The 27,214-nt window shown below is 51.0% G+C and overlaps 1 protein-coding gene across 3 annotated transcripts; it reads left to right on the top strand.

Moving 5' to 3' along the window:
- Window positions 1-31: 31 nt before the first annotated feature.
- On the top strand, window positions 32-26,001 carry SDC4 (syndecan 4). Of its 3 annotated transcripts, none has more exons than XM_082325881.1 (5): window positions 32-159; window positions 20,657-20,798; window positions 21,736-21,788; window positions 22,030-22,213; window positions 23,434-26,001. In XM_082325881.1, exons 2-5 carry the CDS (start codon window positions 20,675-20,677, stop codon window positions 23,583-23,585), a joined length of 513 nt encoding a protein of 170 aa, XP_082182007.1. In that variant the 5' UTR covers window positions 32-159; window positions 20,657-20,674; the 3' UTR covers window positions 23,586-26,001. The 3 variants fall into 3 exon arrangements, with proteins under 3 accessions (XP_082182007.1, XP_082182005.1, XP_082182006.1); XM_082325879.1 differs by lacking the exon at window positions 32-159 and adding an exon at window positions 2,397-2,550; XM_082325880.1 differs by lacking the exon at window positions 32-159 and adding an exon at window positions 6,367-6,497.
- Window positions 26,002-27,214: the final 1,213 nt, after the last annotated feature.

A 27,214-nucleotide genomic window follows, 5' to 3' on the forward strand; every position in this document is an offset into this window, starting at 1 on the left:
CGCGCGGTAGCGCCCCCTGGCGCGGCGGAGGACCCGGCGCTGCTTCCCCTGACCCCGACCCCCGCCCTCTGACACCCCCCGCCCGCGCTGGTCGCGACATGGCGGGCGGCGACACCGGCCCCGCGGCTGGGGGTCCCGGAGGTGCCGCTGCCAGGCAAGGTAAGCGCCCGGGCCGCAGGTCGGCCTCGGGGAGCTGAGGCCGCCGGTGAAGGCGGCCCGGCTCCGTGCGGGGCCGGTGGCGCGGTTGTCAGGCCTCGGGGTGAGCGCCTGGGCCTCGGGCGAGGGCTGAGGCCCTTGAGCAGCTCGAGTGCAGGCCGGGCGGCCCGCGGAGGGGAAGCGGTGTGCCCGGGAAGCCGCAGCACGGTTCTGGTTTATTATACAGGAGAAGGTTGTCCGCGGTGGGTTTGGGCTGTGGTTTTCGGCTTTGGGCTTTTCCCATCCTCTGCAGCACCGTGCTGGGTTTGTTTCAGTGGATTCAATAATTTGGCTGAGCAGCCCTTGCTAAAAAGACACAGATACCGAACATAGAAGAAATGATTCTCCTGGGATGTTTCCTTTCATCTCTAGGCCAATTCCCTCAGGCGCCAAGGCTGTCGGTAGCTGCTGCCCAGCTGTGCTTATTTTAGCTTTAGGCCATAGGGCACCAAGATGTTGTTATGAGTCCCGGTATGCCCTGGCAGCACCGTTCCGTTACAGGGCTGGTCCTGTGTAGGGCTTGGCTTCTTTTGGGAGCTTTCTTCTGGTAAGTGGTGGTTTCTTCACGCCTCATGAAATGGCCAGGTGCCAGAGTGCCTCATGCTCAGCCGTACCCCCTCTGTCATCTGCTCTTGGGTGCTGGAGCTCATTTAGTGGCCTCAATAAGGCATCCTGCTTGCTTAGCTTTGGATGTGAGAATTGTCACTAACTGAGTACTAAAATCCCCAAGGCTGCATGGGACAACGGAGCAGTTTGGAGATAAGTTCTTCACTGGAAAAAGGCGAGGAGGCACCCCCGGGTTGCTCTGGTGGATGGGGGAGTTGTCACAGAGCTCTTGTTACCTGGAAAAGAGAGGAGGAGGACAAAAGGGGAACCCAGCTTTTATGGGAGGTGGTAGACTCACATCAGTCGTGGGTGTGGAATGTTTCTGGCTATAGGAACTCAGATTATGATCTCTGACATTCTCTCGTGACGTTTTTTTCCATGTCCCCATATGGGAAGTTCCCTATGCAGCTTTGCTGCGTGTTTTCCCTTCCTTGTTCTGTGGATGTCACTGTGCCGAGGCAGCTTTGACACATTTTCCTCCCTGTTCCTGGACCTGCTGCTCCTAGAAAGGATTGTGCAAGGCAGAGGCAGCACGTGGCGGACGTGGGCCACTGCTGCTGAGTTCCGACTTGGGCCTTCAGAGAATTTATCTCTGCAGAAGCTTACCAGCCTTAGCCAGTGCAGAAATGAACATGGGAAAATCCCAGCCCTATCAGGGCTGTCTGCTGCCAACACATTGCTGAGCATAAATTGCGAGACTCAACACTTCCTCTGTTAACTCTTGGTAGAAATTGGTTTCCTTTCCTGAAATCTGCTGTGTTTGGCTCTCTGAGACATGCAAACCACCGCTTAGATATTAATTTTCACTTTCCTCTTTCCTTTTCAAGCTTTATAGGACTGACTTCATCCTTTGCCAGCAAAAATTGTGGTGGTTTAGTCATAGCTGACTAAAACTCCAAGCTAGTGTGATAGAAGCCCTGGTAGGACTGTTGGTATAATTGCTGGTGTCTTTCCACAGCCAAAGTCGTCAGCAACAATATTTCTGATTTATTCAATAGTCCCTGGGATCACAAGATATGAGCTGGTGTTTTGGGAGATGCCGACTCAAATTCCTTCCAAATTCGAGACTCCTCCCTGCTTGGTTGCTGCCCAGTAATTGAAGGGATCGGCACGGCAGCAGTCACGTCAGAAGGTGTGAGTTGAGGCTCCCTCCTGCCTTCTGCAGGCAGCGCGCCAGCACGGACGCAGTGAAGTGCTGTGGTGCAAAGACATTCGTGCTCTGAGTCAGCTGCAGCCCGGTTTGTGGATTCATTTCCAGGCTGACTTCGCGATGGCATGTTGCATGGTCACGTCTGCTCGTCTGTGCTCCTGAATTCAGCTCTCCCTCCTCTCCAGGCTGCTCCAGCTAAGGGGACCGTGTTCTTCCCTTGGGGAGCCTTGCCCCACATCCCTGCTCTGTGGGAAGGGTTTAAAGTGGACCTGGAAAGCAAACATTTTTGGGGAAATAAGTGGCATTTTCAATTTTCCTTTTCTTCCTCTTTCGTTCAAACTAAATTCAGAGACAGCTGTGGAGAAAGCACGTGTTAAAGGGGAAAAGGATGTCGAAACATAGAGATTATGCTTTGTAGGGTGCCATACTAGGTGCTGCTCGCCTGGCTTCTGGTTAGAATGTCCTTTTTTAACCAGCTGACTGGTTTGTGCGTGACACCTGCGTGTCATGAAGAGCAGCAGGTGGAAGAAGAAGTGGCGACGTGCCCAGGACATAGCAGATGCCCTAAGAATGTACCCAGATCACATGCAACTATCATGGTCAGTTCTTTATCAGGACTGTGGAAAAAGAATGCCGTATTTAGCCAGGGAGTCTTTCTGTAAGAAATGGCTGCATAGGATGGTATTGTTTTTCCTCCTCAGGAATCATTGCCTAAAACAGGAAGCTGTTTATTTAGGTGATCCATATTTTACCAGCTGGTGTACAAAGGGCAGTGCTATCTGAACTGACCTTTGCTGGGGTTTGTTTCCCTCTTGCCAGGCAGGTAGGATTTATGCTAAGGTGACCTTTGCTAAAGGGACAGTAAGGCTAAGATTATACATTTCCAGACTAACTCGGTGTTAAGCAGCTCAAAATGTGGGATGAGAGTTTTCAGTTGCTCCTCTTCCTCTACCCACGCAGTCTGTAGATGTGTTTTTCCAAAGAGCTCAGCATCCTGAATGGACTTTGGGAGCTGAGACTTTTTTAAAGCTCTGCTTAAGGTTTCTTAGTGCCTGAGAATCCTGCTCTAAGCTTGTTTTAAAATCTGCCTATAGGAACTGTGCTGAGCTTGGCTGAAGAGTCTCTTTTCCTGGCCAGTGCAGTAGCATTTATGATCTCAAACTGTCTAACAGAGCTCTGCCTGTAGCCTTCTCAAGATTATCTAGACATTTCTTGGTGTCATGTAAAAATGTGATTTCCCTCACCCTCCAAGTGCCTTGTATTTGGATGCTCCATTCCACTTCCAGCATGTTTGTGTCATGTATTGGGAACTGGCAGGTGTTTATTTGTATTTTCAACGCAAGAGTTAGGTAACTGTTCAGTGTTGAACACTGGGTTAGGAACAATGGTGGCCAGCCTATGTTATTTCTCTGCCAACTGTAATTTTTAAATAGAGAAGGTAACGGACACACCTTGAATATGAGAATTCATCGCCCAGAACAAATGTGTGGCTCATTGTGTGTTTTATTTTTCTTCTGATTCTCTCACTTGTAGTGAGGTTTCAGAAAAGTATGTTTCAGTTGTGTATTTTTTCTCTCTGGGCCCATTTGTCCTGTTGCTCTCGGTGAGTGTCATATACCCACGATTTTTCTGCATTATTCCAGAGAGAGGAGAATGTCAGCATTTTGAGAGGGGACATTTGAAGGACAAAATGAAGCAGGCTGTTTTATGTCATGGGTTTACAGAACCATACTATGATTTTTGTGGCTGCATTTCCTCTCTTGAGATACAGTCGCAGAAAGTGTGTATGTGTGTGTGTGAGGGAGGTGGATCTACACAATGCACTTTGAAAATGTCATTAGTAAAGTTATGTAAATTTGTTCTCAGGGTTGGAAAGTACATTAGGGACAAGTTTAATTTTCTCTTCCGTTTCTAGAAGCCCAAGATTTCTGTCAGTTTGCTCGAAGGATTGCGCGTGCAGGTCTGACTTTGATGGACACTGTGCGTGGTCCCTGGGCCAGGTAGGCAGACCGGCTTCTCTCTGTTCTGTCAAAGCAGAACTTCCCTAGGAGGGAAAATGCTGTCCTGTGCCATGCAGGGGGACTTTTTGGTGGCAGGGGGGTGTGCTCAGGGTATGACTACCAGGAGGAGCATGGTGTATTGTGCTTGTTTGAAGGGGAAGTTAACAGGCAAGTTAGCAGTGTTTGTAGCCACAATACAGACAGCTGGTTTTGAAAGCATCTTTGTGGTGACTGCTTTACCTGGAAAGAGGTGTAGAGGGGTCATGGCCACACACACACAAATACAGGTGCCATTTAGAGGGCTAGGGAGGAGTGGAGTGCTCTGGCCACCTTGTGGTGCTGAGGCTGTCTCCTGTCTGGCAGATGTTGTCATGGTATGGACTAGTCTTTGCACATTTGACTGAGCCCATGTGCTCTTGTTCCTCTCCATCTCCTGCTGCCCACCTCTGCTGGGTGCCCAGAGCTGGAGACTCACTGGAGCTGGGCTCTGCAGCTGCACCAGGAGTGACTTTCATCAGCTCCTCTGTGTGATGAAGCGAGGGTAATAAGGAAGGGTAGTAATCCAGCCTGCAGCACAGATCCCTCCCTCGTGTCCTTGGATGCTGAGGTCACCTAGAGGGTTAGCAGCACATCACTGTCCTGAGCACAGAGGGTCACAGCCTCCTCCAGGCTGGTTCCTACCCTTACCTGGATGTGTGCTGTCTTCAGATCTTATTTTATTTTTTTAAACTTCTTGCCACTTCATATTATGCCAACCAGCTCCACAGCCAGTTCAGCGTGGTGCTGCCAGGAGATTCTCCTGCCAACAGTCATCTATGCAAGCATGGTTGAGGAGAACATTGAGGAGATCTCTCGACCTCAGCTCACACCCTCTCTACCTATTTCTTCCCAAAGGAACAGGCGTTAGAAAGGCTGCTTCCCCTTAGAGATCTTTTTGGGTTGAGGGTTAGCGTGTTAAGGTGGGACAGGAGGAAGGCTACAAGGTCTCTCAGGAGAGCTTTGTAGTGCTGGAGCGGGCTGAGAACCAGATCTAGCAGAGTTTGCATCCGTACCTGGCAGACGGCATCACGGCACACATGCTTTGTAGTCTGTGTACTGCTTCCCTGTTAAGAAAATATTCTATATTGTACGAACTAGAGGCCAAGTGCAAACTGACGTGGCTGCAGTATGAACAAGGGACTGATGCAGAGGGCATACCAGTATCGTATTGCAGGTGCACCTCGGGTTCTTAAGGGGCTGAAATGGATGCTTTCAAGCAAATGTTCATGATCAGGCAAGGTTATTGAGAGAAGAAAAACCGCCATAGTTAAACTGTGCTGTTGGGTTTTTCCCCCTCTATCTGTATGGGTTTTTTGCACTTGCCGCTTACAGAGAAAACCGAGCGGTTTCATTTTCCATCTCCAACAAGAACCTGTGATGTAACGCCCTGCTGGAGAACCGCAGTGATGACACGCTGCGAGTCACAGAAAGTCCTCCTCAGTTTTCTGTAAACGTAAGACTGTCACTTGTGGAGTGCTGCGAAAGCGGATACTGTGTGCCTAATGCCCCCCCTTTCCCCTTCTCCCCCCCCTTTCCCTTTCCCTTTCCCCTTCTCCCCCCCCTTTCCCTTTCCCCCCCCTTTTCCCCTTCCCCCCCTTTTCCCTTCCCTTTCCCCTTCCCCCCCTTCTCCCCCCCTTTTTCCCCTTCCCTTTCCCCTTCTCCCCTTCTCCCCCCCTTTTTCCCCTTCCCTTTCCCCTTCTCCCCTTCTCCCCCCCTTTTTCCCCTTCCCTTTCCCCTTCTCCCCCCCTTTTTCCCCTTCCCTTTCCCCTTCTCCCCCCCTTTTTCCCCTTCCCTTTCCCCTTCTCCCCCCCTTTTTCCCCTTCCCTTTCCCCTTCTCTCCCCCCTTTCCCCTTCCCTTTCCCCTTCTCTCCCCCCTTTTTCCCCTTCCCTTTCTCCTTCTCCTCCCCTTTTTCCCCTTCCCTTTCCCCTTCTCCCCTCCCTTCCCCCTTCCCTTTCCCCTTCTCCCCCCCCTTTTTCCCCTTCCTTTTCCCCTTCTCCCCCACTTTTTCCCCTTCCTCCCCCCCTCCTTTCCCCTTCTCCCCCCCCCCCGGGTCTCACGGCAGGGCCAAAGCCCCCCCGCAGCCATCCTGACCGAGCCCCCCGGTCCCGGGGCCACCCACCCTCCTCCCCCGCCAGCCCAGCCGCCCGGTGCCCGGGCTCCCAGGCGAGACCGTGGCCGCTCGCCCGCCCGCCCGGGGCCGCCCGTCCCGGTGCGGGGCAGCCGGCCGCCCCCCGGCTCCCGGCGCCGGGCCGGGTCGCGGGGCGGGGCCGCGGGCATTCCCGGCGGGCGGCAGGGGCGCTCCGCCCCCGCGGGGCCGCGCCAGCCCTATAAGCGCGGCGGCGGGGCCGGCCAGAGCTCGCTTCGCCGTGCCTCCTGCGGCTCCGTTCTCCGCGCCTCGCCCGGCACAGCCCAGCCCAGCCCAGCCATGCCGCTGCCCCGCGTCCCGCCGGTGCTCCGCGCCGCCCTGCTGCTCGGCCTCCTCCTGCAAGCCGCCGCCGCCGAGTCGGTGAGTTCCGCCGGGCCCCGGTAGGGCAGGGTGCTCCCGGTGCCGGGGGGTGGGCGACCCGGCTGCTCCCCCCCGCCTCGCCGGGCCGTGGGGCTCGGCACGGCTCTCGGACGGGGGTGCGCTTGCGGCGGGTCCCGCTCGCCACTAGCCTGAGGGCTAATGCCACCGCTGCCCGCCCGGGGGGCTGCCCCCCGCCGTGTGTCCTTCTCCGGGGAAGCGGGGGCAAAATGGGTTAATGGCAACAGGGCAGTTCCCATTCCTTCCTCCGGTTCCGCTGCCTCCTTCCTGGCTTGCCTGCTGCTTCCTCCGGCTGATGCCAAAGCAGCGATGTCCTGGCCGGTCGTGGCCCGGGTGGCCCCCTCGCCCGGTCACTACCTGCCCCGGCGGCTGTGCCGCTGCTCACGTATCCCCTTCCCGCGGCACACGGGTGAGCCTCGTCCTGCTCTTCGGTAATCAGGGCTGGTGGGATTAGAGCAGTGCAGGGTACAAGGGTATGTGATAGAAATGAATTGCTCTCCATTGCAGCTTTGATCTCTTAACTGCTGGTCACGGACTTCAGTCCTTTAATCCCTCTTTTACTGTAAATGTGCGGTGGGTTAGATACATGCAATGCAATACAGTGCCTGGGTAGGCTTTCCGAGCTTACCTGAGCTTGGTTGTGCTGGTACCTGGTGTCTTTCTATGCGTATCAAACCTTCCTCGCTTCCACATGGGAGTGGAAAACGATGCATTACCGTTTAAGAGTCTCTTAAATATATAATAAGGTGAATCGGTTTGGATGCTTCAAGCCGGGCACACGTGGGATCTTTGTGGTGAAGCAGAGATTTCGGGGTTCTGCCTTCCCTGCTGTTTGTTTGTTTGTGTGTATGTCCATCTTGCTGATAGTGCAGTCAGGGCAGATTCCTCTGCTAGTCTGAAAGAGCTGCTGAGATTAAGGTAACTGCAGGAGATCAGGGGTTCTCAAAACTGGGTTTAATCATCCACATGGCTTCATTCTGGACTGAAGGCTGGGTGGGCAGATGGGAACTGATAAGGCTCTGCTGCTCGGTTGCTCTCTACTAGGGACACAGGGTTGGGGGGTTGCTGGTTGTAGAGTAGAAAACTGTTCCACAGAGAGCATCTGTAGTAATTGACAGCTACTCTCTGCTAAGACCAACCAGCCCAAATCCACTTTACTCTAATCTGGTGTCTTTATCCCTGCTATTAAGCACGTGAATTGCTCGTTTGAGAACTGGCCCAAACTAGTAGGGTAAACCTTTGGGGCAGGCAGCATCTGGAAGTTGCATTGCCCATGTTTGGTATGAAATGCAACTTGGTGTCCCTGGGGAATTGAGTGGTCTGCAAGCATCGGATTTCTGCAAAAACAACAAATTTTGCACAGATGTATTCTGTAAATCCTTATATAGAACTTGTATGGAGTATTTGTCTGTATCTTTTAAGCTACCTAAGATAGAGTGTGTGCTTGAGAAGTAACACTGGCCTACTATAAAGCCTTATCCAAACAAATTGTTTGGGTTAGAAGCTGCTGGGGAGGAGACGATGACATACTGTTTGGGAGAGTTCTGCTGGCACTCCTCCCATATTTTTTTTTTTTTTTTTAATAGCACTGCCAAAACGTGCAGGGCTGCACAGCATGTGGCTCTTAGTTTTTCTGTGCGGGCAGGGTGAAGACAGGTAGCTCTTTCTTAACAAGACAGGGATTGTATTTCTTGTGCTTATGTAAGAGCACGGGTTTTGAGAGTGATTCGGTGCTTGAATATTTCCCCAAGCCTGTACAAACAAAAATGCCTTGGCTCCTTTCCCCTTGCGTGGCTTTCTGGTGTAGATGGGATTTCTCCATGTGAAGCAATCTTGGATGTGTAAGAGGGTGGGGAATATTACTGAAGTGCCGAAGTGTGACGTCGGTGCTTAGGCTGTGGGTGGGTTGTGTTACAACAGCCCAGCATCTTTGTGTGAGAATATCGTCTGGTTCCCGTGGGGTGTAAGGGGGTTCGAGCTGAAGCCTGACATCTCCCGGTGTTCCCCCAGCTCGCTCTGGTCGAGTGTTTTAGAAAGCAAAGGCTGCTCCCCCCTGCTTGGGCTGTGCGAGGACAGGGCTCCTGCAGAAGATGCTTTAGGGGCCTGCAGCTGGGGATGGGCAGAAACCATGCAGCCAAGACATGGGATCAGTGGGGTTGATGAAGGCCTTGAGGTCTGCCTTGCTTGGGCAGAGTAGCATTGTTGGGCTCTCCCTGCGCTTGTAGCATCTCAAAGTGCCCCTGGCAGCAGAGGAGGGAAGCAGGGGGTATTCCCCTGCCGCGGAGGTGTCTGCCTGCTGTGGGCTTGGGCTGCTCCTGCCGTTGAGCTGCAAGAGGGCTCTGAGGGCCCGGAGCTCAGCAGAGCCCTAGCAGCCCTAATGGGCTGCAAGCTTGTTGCAGCAGTCCTACTTTTCTGCCACGAAGTAAGCAGAAAAAGCCTCTGTGCAGCACCACATCGTGTATGTGCGTCCTCAGCGGTGTAGACAAGCAGAAATCCACCCCAGAAGCTGCTGGCAGAGGATTGCTCGGGGTGGGAGGGGGAGGCTGCGTGCTGTTTGTGAGCTCTGTTTGCTGGTTTAAAGCAATCATGCTTGGAGGCCTCCTGATTGGCAAAGCTGGTGTCTTGTTGATGATAGCTGTGTTTGGAAAGTAGTGCAGCATTATTAATGTTAAAACCGGTTTGGCTTGTCCTGCTGCCATTGATCCCCGAGGCCTGTTCTTTCTGCTCTTTGCCCAGTTTCTCATCTGTCCCTCCCAATCAAATCAAGACATTGCTATCTGCACGTTTTACTTTCTTTTACCTCCTGACTTGGCAAGCTCATGGGGCAGATGAACATCTAGAGCAAATCCTTGCTTTGCTTCAGCCTCCCTAAAACACAGAGCAGCAAAATTACAGTGTCTAATGCGATGTCCCTTAGTCCTGAGGGGAAGGAGCCCATGATTTCTGGTAGCCAAACCTAGAGCCGGCTGTCGGGACGAAAAGCCTGGAACATGTAGAAAGAAATAGCCTCTCTAGCACCTGGTACCTTGTTGAACTGCATGCACAGCTCCTGGGGTGGGAGTCCAGGGGTGCGGGGCCACTGCAGCCCAGCACCGTGTCCACACTAGACGTGGAGGTACCCACGCGGGTGGGAGCCGTCACCCCCGCAGTGCTTGGCGCTGCTGCCCAGTTCTCGTTTGTCCCAAGTGCCTGCTAGCTCCCATGCTGGAGAGCACTTTCTTGTGGTTCGGAGTTTTTCAAACAGTTTACGCAAGAGGCAAATCGGGGCTGAACTTGGTACTTTTCAGGCTCAGGATACCAGAGACTCATTCACTCTAGGAAGCTGAGGCTGTTGGCCAACGTGATTGCTCTCCTTCCTGCCCCTCCTGCTGTTGTCTCCCAAGGCCCTGGCACTTTGAGGTCCTGCAGAGGCCTATATCTAGTCCAACAACCGTGACAATGTTTTCTCCGATGTGTCTTCCCCTCTCCCCTCCCATCCAAGCCTCTGTTAATGGCTTTACTCTTGCCTTGAGCTGTCTGAATGGTTGGGGTGGGGAGGCCGTTTGCTGCTCTTCTCAAAATGCCTGAAGTGGAGGCTGATGTGACCTTGCCACGGTTTTCCTGTGGTGGCTTACTGCCTTCCTGACACACTTGCGTCCCACTTCCACCACGAAGCTGGGAGCTGCTAACTTGACTGTCAGAGTGATGATGGAGAGGAGGTAAGCTAGCTGGCTGCTTGACATGCAGACCAGCACAACCGCAGCTATTTTCCCCTTCTCTTCGACTCCTCGTGCTGGTAAATGCTCTGTTGAAAATGTGCTGGCTGCTTGAACCCACTTGGCTGGCTGTAAATTAACACCAGGTTGTGTTGCATTTTGGGTGTGTTATTCCCCCTCAAATGGGTGGATTGATGGGCTTGGTCTTTAAAACTACCTTTTTTTTTTTAAATTCAGTGGTAGTGACTTTATCAACAAAGGCGGCATGATAACTGTGGTTCCATGGTCTGCAATGTAAATGACTTAAGATGACTCATAAGATTACTTGATTAAGTTACTGTGGCTTGCTGATCCCGCAAAACTCCTCAGCTATCACTTCAAGCTAGACAAAACACTGTCCATCTTTCAAAACACTTCCTTGCTCTTGAGTTAACATTTATCCTCTTCAGCCTGCTCTTAGATCCTTGCAGCTGCATTCTCCCCCTCCACTCAGTACAGCTTGTTCCTTTATGCCCTGTAACAACAGCAGGGTTGTGCTGCTTTTGCAGCCTCAAACTAGAAGCTAATGTAGTTGAAGCACTACAAAACCTGTGGGGACAAACCCTGCATACGCCTGACCTCCAGGCTGCTCTTGCGGAGCATGTGTGGCTGTTTGTTTGAGACTCGGTGGAATGCAAATGCTTTAGATTAAGGATTCAAATGATTTGTGCTAGAATGAGACTCTTGTGATGGGACTGGGCTTGGTGGCTCTGAATAGACAGGGCAGCCTAGTTAAAGAGTTTAACTTGTAATAAGCTACTGCTCTGAGGGGCTATAAAAGATCCTATGTTAATGAGCTGTTAGGGCTGCACTTCTAGATTAGTTCAGACTTTTTTTTTTGTTTTTGTCTTTAAGCATGTGCCTGAATGGTTGTCCAGTAAATGCTGCTGCCTCTGCCCAGCTCTGCTGTGTATCGCCGTCAGCCCTGACTCCCAGCAGCCATGCTCTGACTCAGGGTTTCTGGCACTCCCTGGCCTCCCAGCTCCCTGAGACTCTGCTGTCACCCCCTGAGTAATGGCCCTGGCCCCTTACCCAAAGCTATGACTCAGACGTCCGAGGCGCTGCAGCACAGAGGTGGATCTCGTCTTATGGGGTTAGAAAAGGGGTGACAAGCAAAGCTGGTGCTGCTTGGCCGACGGTCTGTGCTGCCCTCGGCACCGAGCGCCTTCGCTGCTGCCTCTTGTCTAATCTGCCTTGGGTTGTGGCTATGGTGGGCAAAAAGCTATCGGGCTCTGACATACGACTGCTGCCAGTAGCTGAGTTGGTGTTGGCAAAGGCAGATCAGAAAACGTCCTTGTCTTGAGCAGCCTCTAACTTGCTGTGGCAGTTCTGTGGTTGCTGCGTTTTCAGACAGATCCAGTTGGAAATGAGAGTTGCACGGGGGAGAAAGGGAAGCCACAGTACTGTCTGAAATGACTGAAAGTGTTCAAAGCAAGCTGAAGGAGCAGAAAGTCTCAAAAGAGGGAGTTAAATACTTAATCCTGAATCTGGAGAAAATGTTAGCGTAGGAGGGGAAAACACGCAAGATGTAGTTGCGTCCCTCTCAATTTCTGAAGGCTGGCTGACTTCAAAAATACACTTCTTGTAAAAGTCATATTTTTGCTGGAAATATGCACTCTTGTCAGTTTTATCCTTAAATCCTTTGAGACTGAGGCTCTGCTTATAAAATGCCAAGAGGCTGTTGTTAGACAAATTATTGGGATAACTTACAAATCAAAGCCGTTAATTAAAATCTCAGTTAATTAAAATCTGAGAGAGACACTCCTCGGGGCAGGAAGGGAGACTGGGAGACCCGTAGCACTGTTACCCAAGCAGCTAGTGTCATGTCAAGCAAAAACAAGGTTTCTTCTTGCTTAAACAAATTGCATGCTGTCAGGGAAAGCAAAGCCTGCCATGGGAAGGATTTGTCTCTTCTGTTGTTGCTCTGCCTTAGCTGCCGAAGGGGAAGAGGTGTCTCCACCACAGTTCAGCTAAAACTGTGCTGCTGTCTGCTGTAAAACTTGAATAAAAAGCAATGGGGCCTTGCCCCGTTTACCTTGCTGCGAGGCTAACCCTGCCTCCTGCCCTTTAGCTGCCGTTACAGTCAAACTATAGCAATAAAAAGAAATGTTAACTTGCATTAATGACAGTGAAAGTCATTGGACTTGCACCGAAATGGCCTGCATGGCACGGTAGCCAGAAATCTGGGCGCATAAGGCGAGGTGACTGAGGGGAGCGTGGCTGGAAGGAGGGTGCCTGGTGCGATGGGGTGCTGCCATGCTGGCCTGGAGAGGAGTGGGACCCGTAGGTGGAGGGACGGATCCTGGCCAGCGTGGTGCTAGGAGGGTGGCAGAAGCTTCTTTTGTGGGCTAGTGTCCCCCTTTAAAAACAGGGAAACTTCTACTTTCCCCCAAATGGAAATACAGTCCTCACTGATGTCAGGAGCTTTTGCTTGGAAGACTCTGTTCCCCAGCAAGATAAATATTTATTACAAATCCACAGTGTGCAGTGGCGCAGACTCTGGAGCCAGGATCTTGCAGGAGACTGTTTATGTGCGGGCTGTTCTTGGCGCTAATTCTAAATTTCCCGAGGCTGAGTATGAGGCGCTGGTCCTGCGCGTTGGTTACTAAACGACTTGCTAGTCCAGCCGAGCGCAGGCTTTGGAGAGCCAAGGAAGGAGTGACCAAAACAATAGCTGGGTCCCTGTGCTCCTGACTGCAACAGTGCCGAGAGGTGGTCAGGGAGTGCTGGAAAACTGCTGCCAGCTGCTCGCCCCTTGCTTGGAGAGGGGAGGAAGCCTGGCCAGGAGTCCAGAGCTCCCCGAGAGCGGAGAACGCTCCCGGGAGTGACAGGTTTCCCAAAGTACAGCTGTGTTATCCCCTGTCTGATGCTTTCCGGGCCCAAGCCAAGGCAACCTCTGCACAAGTTGGGAATGTCTCTATTAAAAAACAAAACAAAAAACCCCACACACACACTAAAACCCGAGCCTCTGCTGCTGTAGCTAACTAGGAAAATCCCTGCTGTTGAAATGTTTGTTTGTATAAACGCTTACACGGGTATAGCCTGATAGCGGAGCGGCGCAGATACTCCATCTCAAGTGCTTTCACGCTGATAACTTCCTCTGCTACAATTTTTGCTGGTAGTTTTGCCAACAGAGCAAAACTCTAAATAGCATATCTGTGCTGGCAGAGCTCAACTGCCTGGGCTAAGCCTAAATCTTTGAGCTAGTACTTCTGATTAGATTAAAATGGATTGTGGGAGGGGAAGCATTTGTAGGGTGCAGCATTGGGAATCTTGACTGTACAAACAAGCTGAGATTAGCTGTATGGTGAGGCAGCTAGGAAAGGCACCCTTTGAAGTTGGGTGTCTGCCTGGCTTGATTTTGCTAACACACCACCATGAGGTAGCATAAAGATCCCCCAAATGCACATCATGTGTTTCTTACCCAGTGGAAATTCTGCTTATGTGCATGTCCAGGGAAATATTGGGGTGTAGCTGTATTCTAGGAAAGGGCAGTGAGGGCAGGCCTCTCCCTGGCATGAGGGGGAAATATGATATGTGAAATATCTCAGGCATGAAGTATCAGCATGAGAAATCATCCTTGATGGAAAAGCTGCTTTGCTGGGGCCTTTATATCCTTTTTTTTTCCTTCCACAGACAGGGTTGCAGTCGGAGCCTCCTGATATAGAGTGGGGCAACTCAGAGTGAGTTGTGAGCTGGAAAAACTGAGTCCTTTTTTTTTTTTTTTTAAAGGTTAAATAGATTTCTCCAACTTCAGAGCTGAGCTCTGGGTAGTGAAATGTATGAAATACCTATGATCAGGTTTATAACTACCATAAAAATATAATCTCTTTATGAACTAGGTGTGTATTGCTGCCCATGACTGGGAGAACCTTGGGGGGGATGAAATGGCTCTGCCGCAGTTGTTTTCCTCCTGAGTCACATGAGAGCTGCTTTCCCCTCCTGCAGTTTTCCTCTGAATCTTATCTTTATTTGCTTCAGGGCAAGTGATTGACACACAGCCATCTGCAGCTGCCTGCTGAGCTTTATCTCCTCTAGCTGGAGGGGGGAAGCAGTCATCTCCTTCGCTGGGGCTCTGTAGGTCTCTGGAGGTGGGCATTGAGTATTTAGAGCAGCTATTTTGCCACCATTGCAGTAAAGGGATCCCAGCATGTGCCTGTCTGGCAAAGGACTCAATCTTTATGGCTTTGCTCTTGGTTGAGAATCAGGCAAGAGCAGTTAAACAAGAATTCATTCCTTTGTAACCTCTCTGTCCTCCTCCTGCTTGCTTCCACGGCAAGGCCTGAAAGGCACGCGCGTACGGTGCGGTCTGAAGACAGCAGGCTGTGTGTAAGCAAATGCACGTGAGTTAAAAGGTAACTGAGGTTTGACTTTGTAAGTGCAGGAAAGCCTATTTTCAGCAAGCAGAGCCCAGGAGGATTCATCCCTGCTGTAGGGGGGGCACCCGTGACAGCGGGTTGCTCTCCAGAGCCTAGGATTACGGTGTAATTGTCACGGGGATTATGCCTCCGCTGCTGCATGAGCCCCCAGGAGAGCTGCTTGCAGCGACATGGCTTAAAGAATCACACGGGGAGCTGGGGCGAGCGGGGGAGCCCCCCAGGCTGAGGCTGCATTAGTGCTGGACGTGCCTCGCTGCGCCTGCCCCCGCGGAGGACGTGAGCACACGGGACTGTGGCTGCAGGGAGATGGGTACCTGGTTGGACAGGGACTGCGGCTGCTTCTCTTAAGTCGCCTTGAATGAGTGACGCTTTTGCCAGCCGAACAGTTTGTCAGCCTGCATGCCGGTCTTACTCATATCTTATTAAGCCAGACCCTGCTCCTTGCCTGTATTACCTAGCACAATTCAAAAAATAAATATATTTTTTTCCCTCTTTGATAAGAGGCACAAAGAGAGAGCACGCAGTAACTGCTCCTGGGGTACTGGAGATGCAGTGCTATCCCCTGCTGCCAGCCAGGAGCTGCCTGCAAGCCCTGGTCTGTGCTTCTGTCTCTGATTTCCCCCTTGGTCCTCAGCGGCATTACGGATTTACCTTTGTAGCTCACTGTGATGGGAGTGCACCTGTACAGTGGCCCTCGGAGAGGGGATGGGCAAGGCTGGCTTTGCCCAAAGCCACTCTGCCTGTGGTCCTGCTCTAGGATTGCTAGAAAAGTGTTGAGCAAAGGCACAGTAGTGTTTAACTGTGTCTGGAAGCCTCAGGGTGAGCCTGTCGTGCAACTGAACACACGCACGTGCCTGGATGGGAGCTGTTTAACTCCTGTTCCTTGGCACAGAGGCCAGTGCGGGCCGTGTGTGCTGCGAATTATGTGGGACAGACTGACCAGGACGAGAGAGAGGTAAAATGGTACCCTGCAAGCATGAGCACAAGGAGTTAGCACAAGTGGATTTTTTTTTTTTTTACTGCAGCTGATGTGTTGAAGGAGTTAGGTGTGACCTAGATGGAAATATTGATATTTGCTTTTCTCTCAGGACAAAAGTGACTTTTGTTGGGTTTTTTTATTTCCCCCCCCTGCACAGAGCTGGAGCATGGAGGGAGGGGAGGAAGTAAAGGGTGGTCTGGCAGGGGTGGAAATACAGACCCTTCCCTTCCTAGTCTGGCAGGAGCTGCCTCTGCCGGAAGCTCATGTCGCTTCTAATAACTTTACTTTTAATGCTTACTAAGATGGGAAGATAGAGCTGTCTTTGCCGGTTACCTCGCTGCGTGCTTCCTTCCCTTGGAGGTCAGCTGTTCGGGTGACTTGCACCGATCTGAGCCGCCCCGTTTCCAGCGTGGCTCCTCCGCTTTCCTGGTTTCGGGGGGTTGGCGTGCTTCGAGGGGGTGAGCTCAGCTCTTGACCCCTGCTCCTTTGCACGCTTTGCGTGAGCTTTAAAACCTTCCCGGTCTGCGTGCTCCTGCAAGAGCTCGGTGGAAGTGAACTGTATGGAAATCCCCTCTCTCGGGCTTGGTGGTTTACAGAGCTTTGCATCCTTGCACTGGATTCAGTGTGGCCTTTCCAGTGCTCTTTGGTTCATGATGCAGGGCAGCACGAGCGCTGGGGAGGTGGCTTTGCGAGAATGATCTCTTTATAAGCAGGCTCCCCGCTGGGCCGTGTGGGCAGCTGCCCACGTTGTCCAGGAGCCCTTTCTCGTTAAGCTGATCTAGATGTGCATCGTGGTGGCATGAGGTGATATCTGCTCAGGTCTGGGAAAGATGTTTTGTGTAATACTGCTTGCGAGGTGATCCATTCAACTGTCCCCTAGTACAGAGACCCTGACAAAAGCCCCAGGAGCCCCTTGCATATGTCTGTCCCTGCAGGCTACAAAGAGTTAACCGGTCTGTGCCTCTGCCCCCTCTTCTGCCACCTCCCAGGCTGGCCCAGCTCCATGTGCTTTTGTCTGGGAAAGGCTGACTTTCACCTTGCTCCTGTTTACTCCTAGACTTATGTACACAGTGCTGGGGAGGGAGATGCAGGAGCGAGCGCTGGGTCTCCACGCCGAAGTTACGAAATTGATAAAGAGCTCTCTGCGCTTTGGATGCCCGGCTCTCCGCAGGTCTGACTCCCTTTGCGGCTTGCTGGCTGCGACCCTTCAAAGAAGCTTTTAATGAACTCTGGTGTGTTTGATCAGGGCCAAGGGCCAGCCGTAAAAACTAGTTCCGTGTCTGGAAAACTTTGTCTCTGCCCCAAAACATCATTTGGGGTTTTTTTTGAAAGGGTTTGCAAAGGCTGTGGTGAGGACGTGTGGGCTGGGGCAGGCGAGCTGCTTGGGTTTGTTATTTCCCAGAACTAGCCAGCGGCTGGGGAAATTCACACATTGGACAGAAACTTTGCTTGCTTCCTCAGTAAATAGAGGTTCTTGCTTTGAGAAGCAGCTAGTGGTATGCTGGGGCTGTAAGTGAAGGCCCCAGGAGCACGAAATGGAGTGGGGTGGGCTAGGGATGGAGCACAGCAGGGCTGCAAGCCCCTGCCGGGGGTGCCAGGGGTGTGATTGCTGTGCCTGAACTTAGCAAACAGTGTCTGGCTTCATCCAGTAGTGCAGCCTGTCTCGGGTTCAAACATGAGACCTCTGTGCCCGGCTTTTCCAGGAATGACGCTCATAGTTCACGTGCCTGACATGCTGGTTGTCTGGCAGGGAATAAACTCTTATGTTTTTTGGCTGCTGGCAGGCAGGAGAAGCTTCTGCTCCCCAGCATGTTGGTTAATCCCCCTTGGTGCTTACTGGGGATAAAGCTGCTTAACATGAGGAAGAAATCCTGGAACTAGACTCCTGCAGAAAAGGTTGATTTCTGTACAGACCCCTCCTGGAGAGGAGCATATTAATAGTAGGGCTTGACTTCGGCTGCCAGGGCGAGGTGGGGCTGCGCAGCTGCCCGGTCCGACTCTCCCAGCAAGTCCCTGGCCTGGCTCCAGTGCTGGAATAACAGGTGGTGGAAAGCAGACTCGGAGCAGCGCCGGTGCCCTTCTCCAGCTGGCAGTTGCAGAAGGTGTTAAACTGAATGTGGCCAGAGACGACTTGGCAAGGGCTGGCCATCGTCCTGCAGCAGTCTCGTAGCTTTTTCCTCTTGGCTGCATCCTGCCAGCCGAGATGAAGCACAGGCACCTTCCGTGGTGCCTCTTCGCCTGGTACCGGAGCTGTAGGGAGGACTGAATCCTCTTGGAAAGGGATGCACTTTTTTAGCAATTCTCCAGGGAGCTCTTTATGTGGCACTTGGGAAGCCCGCAGCCCTTGCTTTTTAAGTCTGTGAAAGTGCCTATGTGCCCTCTCCCAGGTGCGTATGCGAGGAATGTGCCTGCTCCAGACCTGCCCTTGGAGCACTGCACTCCATTGTTAACTCTTCCCGGGCTGCCCGTGCCCAGCTCCCAGGAGGAGCCTGCTCCCTAGGAAAGCATGTCTTGAAACCTGGAGGGTAAGTATGGAGGTGCCCAGCAGCCCTCTAACTTCCCCGACAGATGAATCTGTAAAATGAGGCTCACTGCCCACAAGAAAAGTTTCCCGTATGGTTTGAGAAGCTCTCGTGGCTTCCAGGAACTTCCCTGTCCTTGCTCAAGAGGATGATGAAGAGTGAGTTCAGGGAACGCTCCCATATAATCTTATTTGTGCTTGTGAGTCAGTAATTTCCTTGTTATGTCCTCTGGCTTGTAAACACTGTCCTGATTTAAATAGTGTTTTCTGATAGCCAAACCTGGTGCATTGCACAGTATGTACTAATCACCGTGGCTGTCTGCCACCGCTTTGCTCACGGCTAGGCTGACCTGGTAAGGCCAGCCTGCTGTCCAGCCACTCAGTGGCCTAAATGCGTTTTTTCTTGAGCCACCCTCGTTAGGACATTAGCTGGCTGTGATTCATAATGAAGCATGGCGTGAGCTGGCACAGGGGTGCAGCTCAGCAGAGCGCTCTTGCCAACATTGATCTGCCCTGGCACGGCAGCCGGGTTATACGGACCTGCAGCAAACGTGCTCCCCAGCGCGGGTGCCCTGGCTCGGGCAGGCGGGAATCGGGCTCTTCCTGCCCCTTGATGAAATGGCCAGAAGCTCTCACGGGAACAGCTACTGCGTGCTGGCAGCAGTTTCCATTGCAGGTCTGGCTTTGGCTGGGTTTCACATATCTTGAAATGAATTTGCCTTGGAGCGAGTGATCCATAACGTTAGGAACGCCTGGTTCCAGGCTGGGAGATTTCTTCCCAGCTGGCCTTCCTCCCCAGCCCCCTTCCCATCACCCTAGTGCCAGGCTCGGGCAGAGTGGAGACAGGGGGTCTGGGAGGAGAGCTGGCCTCAGCACTTCATGCCCTCTAGGCTGCTCATTTCAACTCAGCAGAGTTGCTGGGGAAACCAAAGATGCCTCAATAAGCTAATGAAAAGCACATCTAGTAGCCACTGCTCCTTTTGCAAAATGAGAAACATCTTGTCCTGACCACAAGGCCTTGTTCGTGGCAAAACCAATATGCTAATGGGCAGGGAAATCTGGGCTGGAAGCAGGGCTGGGGCTGTGGGCCAGAGGAAGCTGACACACAGCTTGTGGCTGATTGTTGGCCTTCGCTTGTGAGATGGATAGCGGCTGTGATTTGTCACTTGGTGTCACTGCTGGGCTGTAGGATGGGCCATGCCGGGCTGGGCGAGCAGGAGGGTTGATGCCAGCTGCTCAGGGTCTCGCTGCTGCCCTGATGAAGCAGCAAGCGCTGGGGCTTGGGTGGTGCCACCCAGCTCTAACTGTCCCTGCAGGTCTCTGATCCTCACCCCCTGTGAGGCTGTAGCTTGTGGTAAACCTGTACATTAAGAAGAGCCCTTGGATGTGCAGGACTGTGGAGCGCATTAAAAATGCTCTCCTGGGTAGTTAAACCTTCAGGACTTGAGCCCAAGTTCTAGGTGACACCCAGGGAACATGTTCCCAGTCCTTCTGTGGGGACAGCATGGAAAAATGTTGACAGTTTAGCCCCTAGCTATGGGACCCATCCACCTGCAGGTCGAGTCCCCCACCACGGCGATGACTTCATGGCTGTGGAAGCATCTGGAGCTGCTGGAATCTGGGCTGGTGTTGAGCAACCCGAGAGCTCGTACCTGCAGTACCCTCACCGGGGCTGGCCTCGGGCTGTGGGGCGAGGAGGAATAGTTCTGGGGAAATCGCATAACCCTGGTGAAGGCAGGAGGTTTGGGCTTGTGGCTCCTTGGAGGTCCACATGCAAGTGAGCTCTGGTGTGGAAATTGTCGTTGTGGCCAAACAGTTGCTTCTCTGGGAGGCTCTTCTGCCGTTTTGCTAACCCATGTCTGTAACTGCGGTCATCGGGCCATAGGATCAGGACTTCATTTTACAGAGTTGTTTGTTTATGTGCAATTTAAGAGGTGAGGCAGGGGAAGCTCTTCCTTCAGGCAAGTCATTATTGATAACAAGTGCTCTTGAACGTCACATTATATTGCACTGCAATTCAGCTGAACTGACAGACCAGTTTTTAACCCTTGGGTGATAAAATAGGTTTGTTCTCGATACAAGAAGCAATGAATTGCCTTGGTGTGAGGCTTCGGTGCTATGCAAAAAGCTGACCTATAGGTGCCAGGCTTTTCCTCTGGGAATAGCAAGTCCTTCCAAATCCCCCCTTATCACAAACTGAAGGTATTGCTTTTCCAGATGCTTTTGCTACAAACTCCTGACCCAGATCCCGTTGTGTTATTTTCACCCTGTGGGTTCAAGTGAACCTCCTGAATCTGGAGCCCTCAGGAAATTCCCCTCCCAGGCTGGCTCTCACTTCTGTTCTGAGAAATTCTAGGGGAATTCAGCTATTTCCAGGCTGATGAAGATAATGCTTTTGGTGGAGAGGAAGTTCAGCATTTAATGTTCATCTGATGGAAGTGACAGTACAGGCTCTGAACTCCTGACGTTCTATGAAATGCTTCTGAGGAGTTGCCTGATGCTTAACACTTCTCCACTCCTCTTTACAGGTGAGAGAAACCGAGACCATGGATGCCCGATGGCTTGGCTACCCTGCCTCCGGAGACTTGCCAGACGATGAAGACATTGGCGAATTCAGGCCTCACTTTACTTCTGATGGGTTGGATATAGATGAGGCGTCTGGGTCTGGAGGTAAGCGGGGAAGGGGGGAAATGGATCTCCCTCAGTTGATGCTGTGAAATTTCTTCCGGCACCAGCCCATGAGTGGTGGGCTAAGTGCACAGCCAGAGCTCCAGAGGGAACTACAGTGTCAGGTGGAGATGAGAAGGCCTCGTGAATCATAGACACTCAGGGATGAGAACAGTGAAAGTGTTTGTACCGTGATGTTGAATCACTTGGGGAGGACAGATGGAGTCCAGCCAAGCTTGCCTCACTGCAAGTGAAAAGGCATTGCACTGGCTGGATCTCTTTCCCATTGAACTCCAAAGAACTTCTGAAAAACTTAAAAATAATAATAATTTTTTTAAAAAAAATCTATTGTTTAGGCAATGTTAAAAGTCTTAAAGTTAGTATCTCAGCTAAGGCCAAACGAGGTAAAGGACTAACTGGTGTTCAGGTGAACTCTGACATGCAAAGCTCCCTACCCAAACCAGTTCCTGTAGCTCCGTGTCCCCTTTATGTGAACATTTGTTCTCTAAAAGGGAAAGAACAAGTGCTGAAATCGGTGCCTGACATGTTTGGGCAGATCTGGTAACTAGAGAGTTGGCGAACCACCCTTTAGGGATGGGTGGCGAGAGCGTTGCCCTCCACTGGCATTAGTTTAGCAAGCTATAGCAGACCTGCTTTGCAGGGCAGCTCCTGATAATCTGCAGCAGGGGCCAATGGATCCAGCTGAAGACCCCTCCCATGCGAGAGGTGTTGGTCTTATGATTGCATCTCATGGTCTTGTGCAATCAAAGCCATTAAATGGCGGAAGTACTATTAGATAAGAGGGAATTGTAGTCATCAGAGAAGAAGAGTCCTAGTTTGTCTGCAGCTACTAGTATTGCGGGAAGTGTCTGAATTCTGGAAAAATAGCATGTAATGAGAGTAAAACAGTGTCCTCTTCTATTTTTCTCCCCCCCCGCAGACTACTCAGACTCTGAAGATGCCATATATCTGACCACCATGGATACTCCTGTGGTAGGTATTGCCTCTGCGTGTTTTAAGCAACACATAGCTACTCTGGTCTGTCTGTGAAGCTTTCTGAATACCCTTCTCCCCTGCGAGACGTGGCATCAAGATGAATCTACCTGCATGAGCAGGAACAGTGTACTCGTAATGCACTAAGCAAACTTTCTTTTCCCTGCACACCCTCCTACTTTCAGTTGTAGGTAGGCTGAGTGCTGCTTACTGATGGGTGCGGTTTGTCTATATTCTGTAGATATCTGACAACTATATCCCTGGAGATACTGAGAGAAAGATAGAAGATGAGAAGAAAAACACAATGGTGGACAATGAAATAATTCCAGACCAAGCTGTACCTGTTGAAGAGAACCTGTCCAACAAGATCTCCATGGCAAGCACAGCCAACAGCAGCATCTTTGAAAGAACAGAAGTCCTTACAGGTAATACTTCACCTTGTCCTGATAAATCATTGGTATTGTAAATCTAAATGGCTTCTATTGTTCCCTGTTTCTCTGGGGAACAGTTCCTGCTGACAAGGGGAGTGAGATGCATTACCTCTGTGACTACCTGTAGCAGGGTCACTTCTGCCTCCTAGTCCTTAAACAGCAGAAGAGCCTACTGCTTGCCTTGCTGGGGTAAACAGCTTGGTTTTGAGCCTGCCAGCTGACTGTTGACGTGAGCGCCACACGAGTCATGTGGCAGCTGCTCTGCACCCCGATACTACCTCAACAAGAGGCGTATCTAGCCATAAATCAATGGCATCATAGACTTTCATATCAAATGCGGATGTTTTCCTTCTAACCTCTGCCCAAGTCCTGCCTTTTCTGAGCCTTGCCAGGAACCAAACAACCCCTCTAAGGGATTTGAACACCTAGTCAACTGTTATGAATCTAAGCACCTCCATCTAGAGCAAAACCAAGTGTCTGGCTTCCCCTCAGCGCGTGGGACAGATCTGTCTTGGCCTGATGGTCTGAGTACAAACCTCAGCACATCTTGCCGATCTGCAGCCATCCTCCCAGTCAGAGGAGTGACTGGAAGAGTGGATTACAAAGCCACCTAACAAAGAAGCTGATTTAGTGCAATGAGTAGGCATCACAGCAAAGGATAAACTTCATTGAAGTCTTGTGGCCACCCTTGGTGTGAGGAGAGAGAAAATCTTGGTGTTTTTTTGTGGGTTTGTGGTTTTTGGTTGTTTTTTTGGAGGGAAGTGGTGGTGGGATGTTCTGCTTAATTGAAATAGAGTGTCCCCAGAGTGTGCTCACACAGGTGGTTAACAAAGCATTCAAATTGGAACTATACCATTTTCCTGGAGTTGACACTGCTTGTGGGTTGTGGTGGGGCTTTTTTGGGTGGGTTTTTTTGTTTTGTCCCCACGCAGGGAGAATGTCTTTTTGTCAAAATTTTTCTTGCACTAAACTGGAAGATTAATGCAAACTGGTTAATGTGGAACATGTGATTATTCTATGGTTGGACTGAAAGCAATTTCAGGCCTTTTCCAATAACATCTGCTGTTGCTGAAAATGCCAGCGCACATGATGACAGGCACAGGACAGCACTGACTCTGGGGGCTGCTACTCTTGGAGCAGATGTTGAGATGTAGCTGATGGTTTGGAGTTGTCCAGGAGTTTGGACTTATTCCATGCTCTTTTTCCCTCCCCAGCTCTCATTGCAGGAGGGGCGGTGGGCCTCCTGTTCGCTGTCTTCCTGATTCTCCTCTTAGTCTATCGCATGAAGAAAAAGGACGAAGGCAGTTACGACCTTGGGAAGAAACCGATCTACAAGAAAGCCCCTACAAATGAGTTCTATGCTTAAAGCTGAGCAGCACCTTGTGCCCATCAAGGGACAAACAGACTGTATGGCAACTCCGTGCCCTCAGACGAGATGTGCTGAACAAATGCTCTTTTTGGATTGAATTTCAAAGCGACTTAGAGAAAAAACAAACTTCCTACGTGACCCTTCCCATCCCGCTCAGCTAACAAGGGCCCAATGAAATACAAAGAGTCTGAAAAAAAAACCTCAGTGTATTTTTTTTCTAAAGCTAGTGTAAAAAGAATAACGATGCCAAATTTTCTGCTTGGTTTTATAGAGGGTATATAAACACAAAGCAGACTGTATGGAAGCAAACACCATGTGTTTGCATCCAGTGTGCCGTGCTCAGATTGGCTGCTTCTATAGAAGATGGCTTTTTTATAAACCTTGCTAATAGATGTCTTGCAGCAGGCTGTTGATGTGAAGCATTTTTGTGCAGAACTATTTATGAATCTCTTACACTACAGATAACGTTGCCTTATCAGGGAGTAAAAGGCCCATAGGGGCTCAAATCCCTGAAAATGCCACAAAGGGCCTATGGGAATGTCTTCCCCAGGAGACTTCTGTCTCTTCCTGTCGGCCCCAGGCAAGGGTCATGAGTCCACGAAATCAGGCCAGCCAGTTTTCGTTGGCTATGACGACACCCTTTCCTTGCCTTCAGTCTCTTACCTTTTTTTAAGGATTGCTTGTAGGATTTTTTTATAACAAAATTTTAAAGAAAATAGCCTAACGTTTATATAAAAGTTTGTAGAAATTGTTTTGAAATAATAATAATAATAATAATAATAAAAAAATCTACTTTTTTAATTTCCTCAGATTTATTTTTTCAATCCCTTTGTGTTTCCTTTGGCCGGACATTTCTCTAGAGATGTTGTTTTATACGATTCCTTTTCTGAACTGAAGCAGAGTTATCTACAGTGTGTTACAGGTTTCTTCTAGTTCTATAGTAGCTGCTGTAGAGGGTAAAAGATATTTATGGTTTTCCCATAACTTTTTTAGGATTTGATTTTTTTTTTAATAGAATTATTTATAGTTTCTGAAATGGCTGCTCTTCTCATTTGGTAACTTTTATCCTTCTTATGTAAAACACTAATATAATGAGTCTCTGTGAAAACTATTTAAGCTTTATTCTGTGAATTTTAATTATAAGTTCAAGGCAATAACTGCTAGGATTAATCTGTATGCAAAATTGGATTCATAATGTGATTGAAGTAGGGAAAAGACGAGAGTATTTCTAGCCTGTAATATATTATAATCAGTCCTATAGAGCTATATATTATATATTTTATGGAGAAATAGACAGTTAAGAGTGAAAAGGCTGGGGTTAATTCTTCAGCAGCCTTACTGTGTGTAAGAGGCTCGGTCTTGTTTGTACTGCCGTTTGTCCGGTGTCTTGTCTGGAGCGCAGGTGGGCTCGTGCTAGGGAAGGCAGCCGCGAGCAGCCGGAGCCCTGGGGCTCCAGCGCCGTGTCCCGGCCGTGCCTGGAGGCTGGCTGCAGTCGGTGATGTGCCGGGTGAGTCGGAGCAGAGATCCCCCCCTCTCTTCTGGGGTTGCTTTTTGGAGCAAGCGTTGGAAGCTCGTGGTACGGAGAAAACAGCTCTTGGTGCTGTACCAAGTACCTGCCTCTTGCAGAAGGCTGGCTGCGGTAGCCAGGGCTCTGCCTCAGCGGCAGCTCCCGGCTGGGAGCACTGAGCTTTCATAGACGGCTGGCTCGCAGCCTCCTGCGCTGGGTTTTTCTTGATATATCATGTACATAGCTCCTACCTCTACTGAGAGTTAGACCAATTCCCCCAGTGCCCCTCGAGCGAAAGGGAACGTGCGTGTCCGATGCCTCTTTCAGGAAGGCGTTACAGAACTCCTTTGTGCAAGTCGTGTCCTACTGCAGCGCTCGGAATCCGGTGTGGTTTAAGGCAAAATCTGAGTGTGGGTCCCTAAACTGTGTAACTGGGTAGGCAGCACAAAACCAGATGGTTGCGAAGGCTGTTTAGAAATCGTCGACTCCTGAAGCCTCCTTACTGAGGCTTTGTTGTAGGCTTGAGGCCAAATTCGTAGAGGCGATAGAACAAAGAAATTCGGCTTCAGCCGGTGGCAGCTGCTTCTCAGCGCTGGGCAGGCGAAGCGGAGACGGCAGGGGAGCCGTGTGTTGGGACATCGCTGCGAGAGGACTTTTCCCAAGGCTTCTCCTCCAGGTTGACTCACTCGCTTGGTCCCAGTAGTGTGTTCAGGGAGGCTCTAAAGGCTGCACAGAGTTCACTGTAGACTGGGAAGGAGAGGGAGGATTTTACTGCCTATGGACAGCACTACCAGGAAGGCAGGAGTGGTGTCTGCTTCTCGGGAATTTTAGATTCTCTTGTGTAACTGCTCTTGGGGATTTTCCACTGTTACTGATTTTTTTTTTTTTTTTTCCCCGTCAAATAAACTGGTACTTTCTAAAATTGGCTTTTTGGACTGTTTCTGATCTGAAGTTACTTTTGGGAGCTGGATAACGGGGAGCTCATGTTTGTGTAACTTCGCGGTTTGCCGAAGGGGGAGGCCCGCTGGGATCTGGCTTGGTGGTGACCTGCAGCTCCAAGGGGCTTTGTCAGCTGCTCCCAAGCTGTCTTCACCCACCAGTGACTCCCGTAGGACCAGCGTCACTGGGTTTCTGGAGCTACTGAAGCTCTTCCAGGCAAGTAAAGCAGATAAAGCATGGCACAAGGAGGTGAGTCCATCCTTTCTCTGGTGATCAGTTTTGCGATGATGCTTTGAGAGGGCTGTCCCCTTGCAGCCGGGAGGGACAGAGGGAGGTAGAGATGGACTTGTGCATGTGGCTGACAGCAGCATGTTCCTGTACCCTCAAACACAGGGGAGCAACGTGCAGAGAGTCTTGCTCGCCCAAGTTTCAAGCCAACCCTGTTTAACTGATGTAGGCCTCCAAGTGAGGGCAGAGCTGTTTGATCTTCCCTGGGATCAGCTGCTCTGGGAGCAAGTCCACAGGCGCCTTCATGCCATTTTGGTCTAAAACAGCTCTTTTCTTAAGCAAGACCTGGAGGAAGCTGCTGCTTCTCCAAGCCCCTCTGCTCTGTCGGCTTGGTGCTCTCCAGGATGGGAGCCATCTCTGTCTCCCCGGGGATGTGGGAGAGGGCGGGCTGCGCGGAGAGCAGGGCTGCTCGCTGGGAAAAGTGCCGGGTCTCCTCAGAAGTGCTGTGTTTAAATGTATTATCTTCCTCGAGAAAATCTTAATTCCCTTCTCCCTGGTGGGAACTCCTGCTCCGGGTGGTTAGGATTAGCAGGGATGGAGGAAACAAATTAGGACTAGTACACAGGCTCCCTCGGGGCTGAGGGAGTAGCAAGCGCTTGCTCTGCTCCCTGTTGCCCGGTCCGTCACCAGCGTGCTCTCGAAGGTCCTCGGAGAATCTGCTGCTGGTACCAAGAACAAGCCGTGCGCCCGCGGGGCTGATCTTTGCTCGGGGGAGCTGCTGTTTGTCAATACACCGGTGACAGACGCCTGCGGTCCTCGTGTTCTTGTGCCTCATGTGGCTGTAACAGGTTCTTGGATGTGCTGCTTGGAACAACGTATGTTTGTCTTTTTTTTTCCTTTTTTTTTTTTTTTTTTTTTCTTTCTGTCCTGGGCTTCATCTCTCAGTTGCAAG

The sequence above is a fragment of the Platalea leucorodia genome (genome assembly GCF_965183815.1).
Source record: "Platalea leucorodia genome assembly, chromosome: 13".
Classification (NCBI taxonomy): Eukaryota; Metazoa; Chordata; class Aves; order Pelecaniformes; family Threskiornithidae; genus Platalea; species Platalea leucorodia.

What these genes read in the sequence shown, in the direction of transcription:
- SDC4 (XM_082325879.1), top strand. Translation starts at nt 2,410, where the DNA reads ATGTCCTTTTTTAACCAGCTGACTGGTTTGTGCGTGACACCTGCGTGT. An exon ending in CCACCATGGATACTCCTGTG is followed by an intron (nt 21,789 to 22,029) that starts GTAGGTATTGCC and finishes TATATTCTGTAG; the next exon opens with ATATCTGACAACTATATCCC. An exon ending in AAGAACAGAAGTCCTTACAG is followed by an intron (nt 22,214 to 23,433) that starts GTAATACTTCAC and finishes TTCCCTCCCCAG; the next exon opens with CTCTCATTGCAGGAGGGGCG.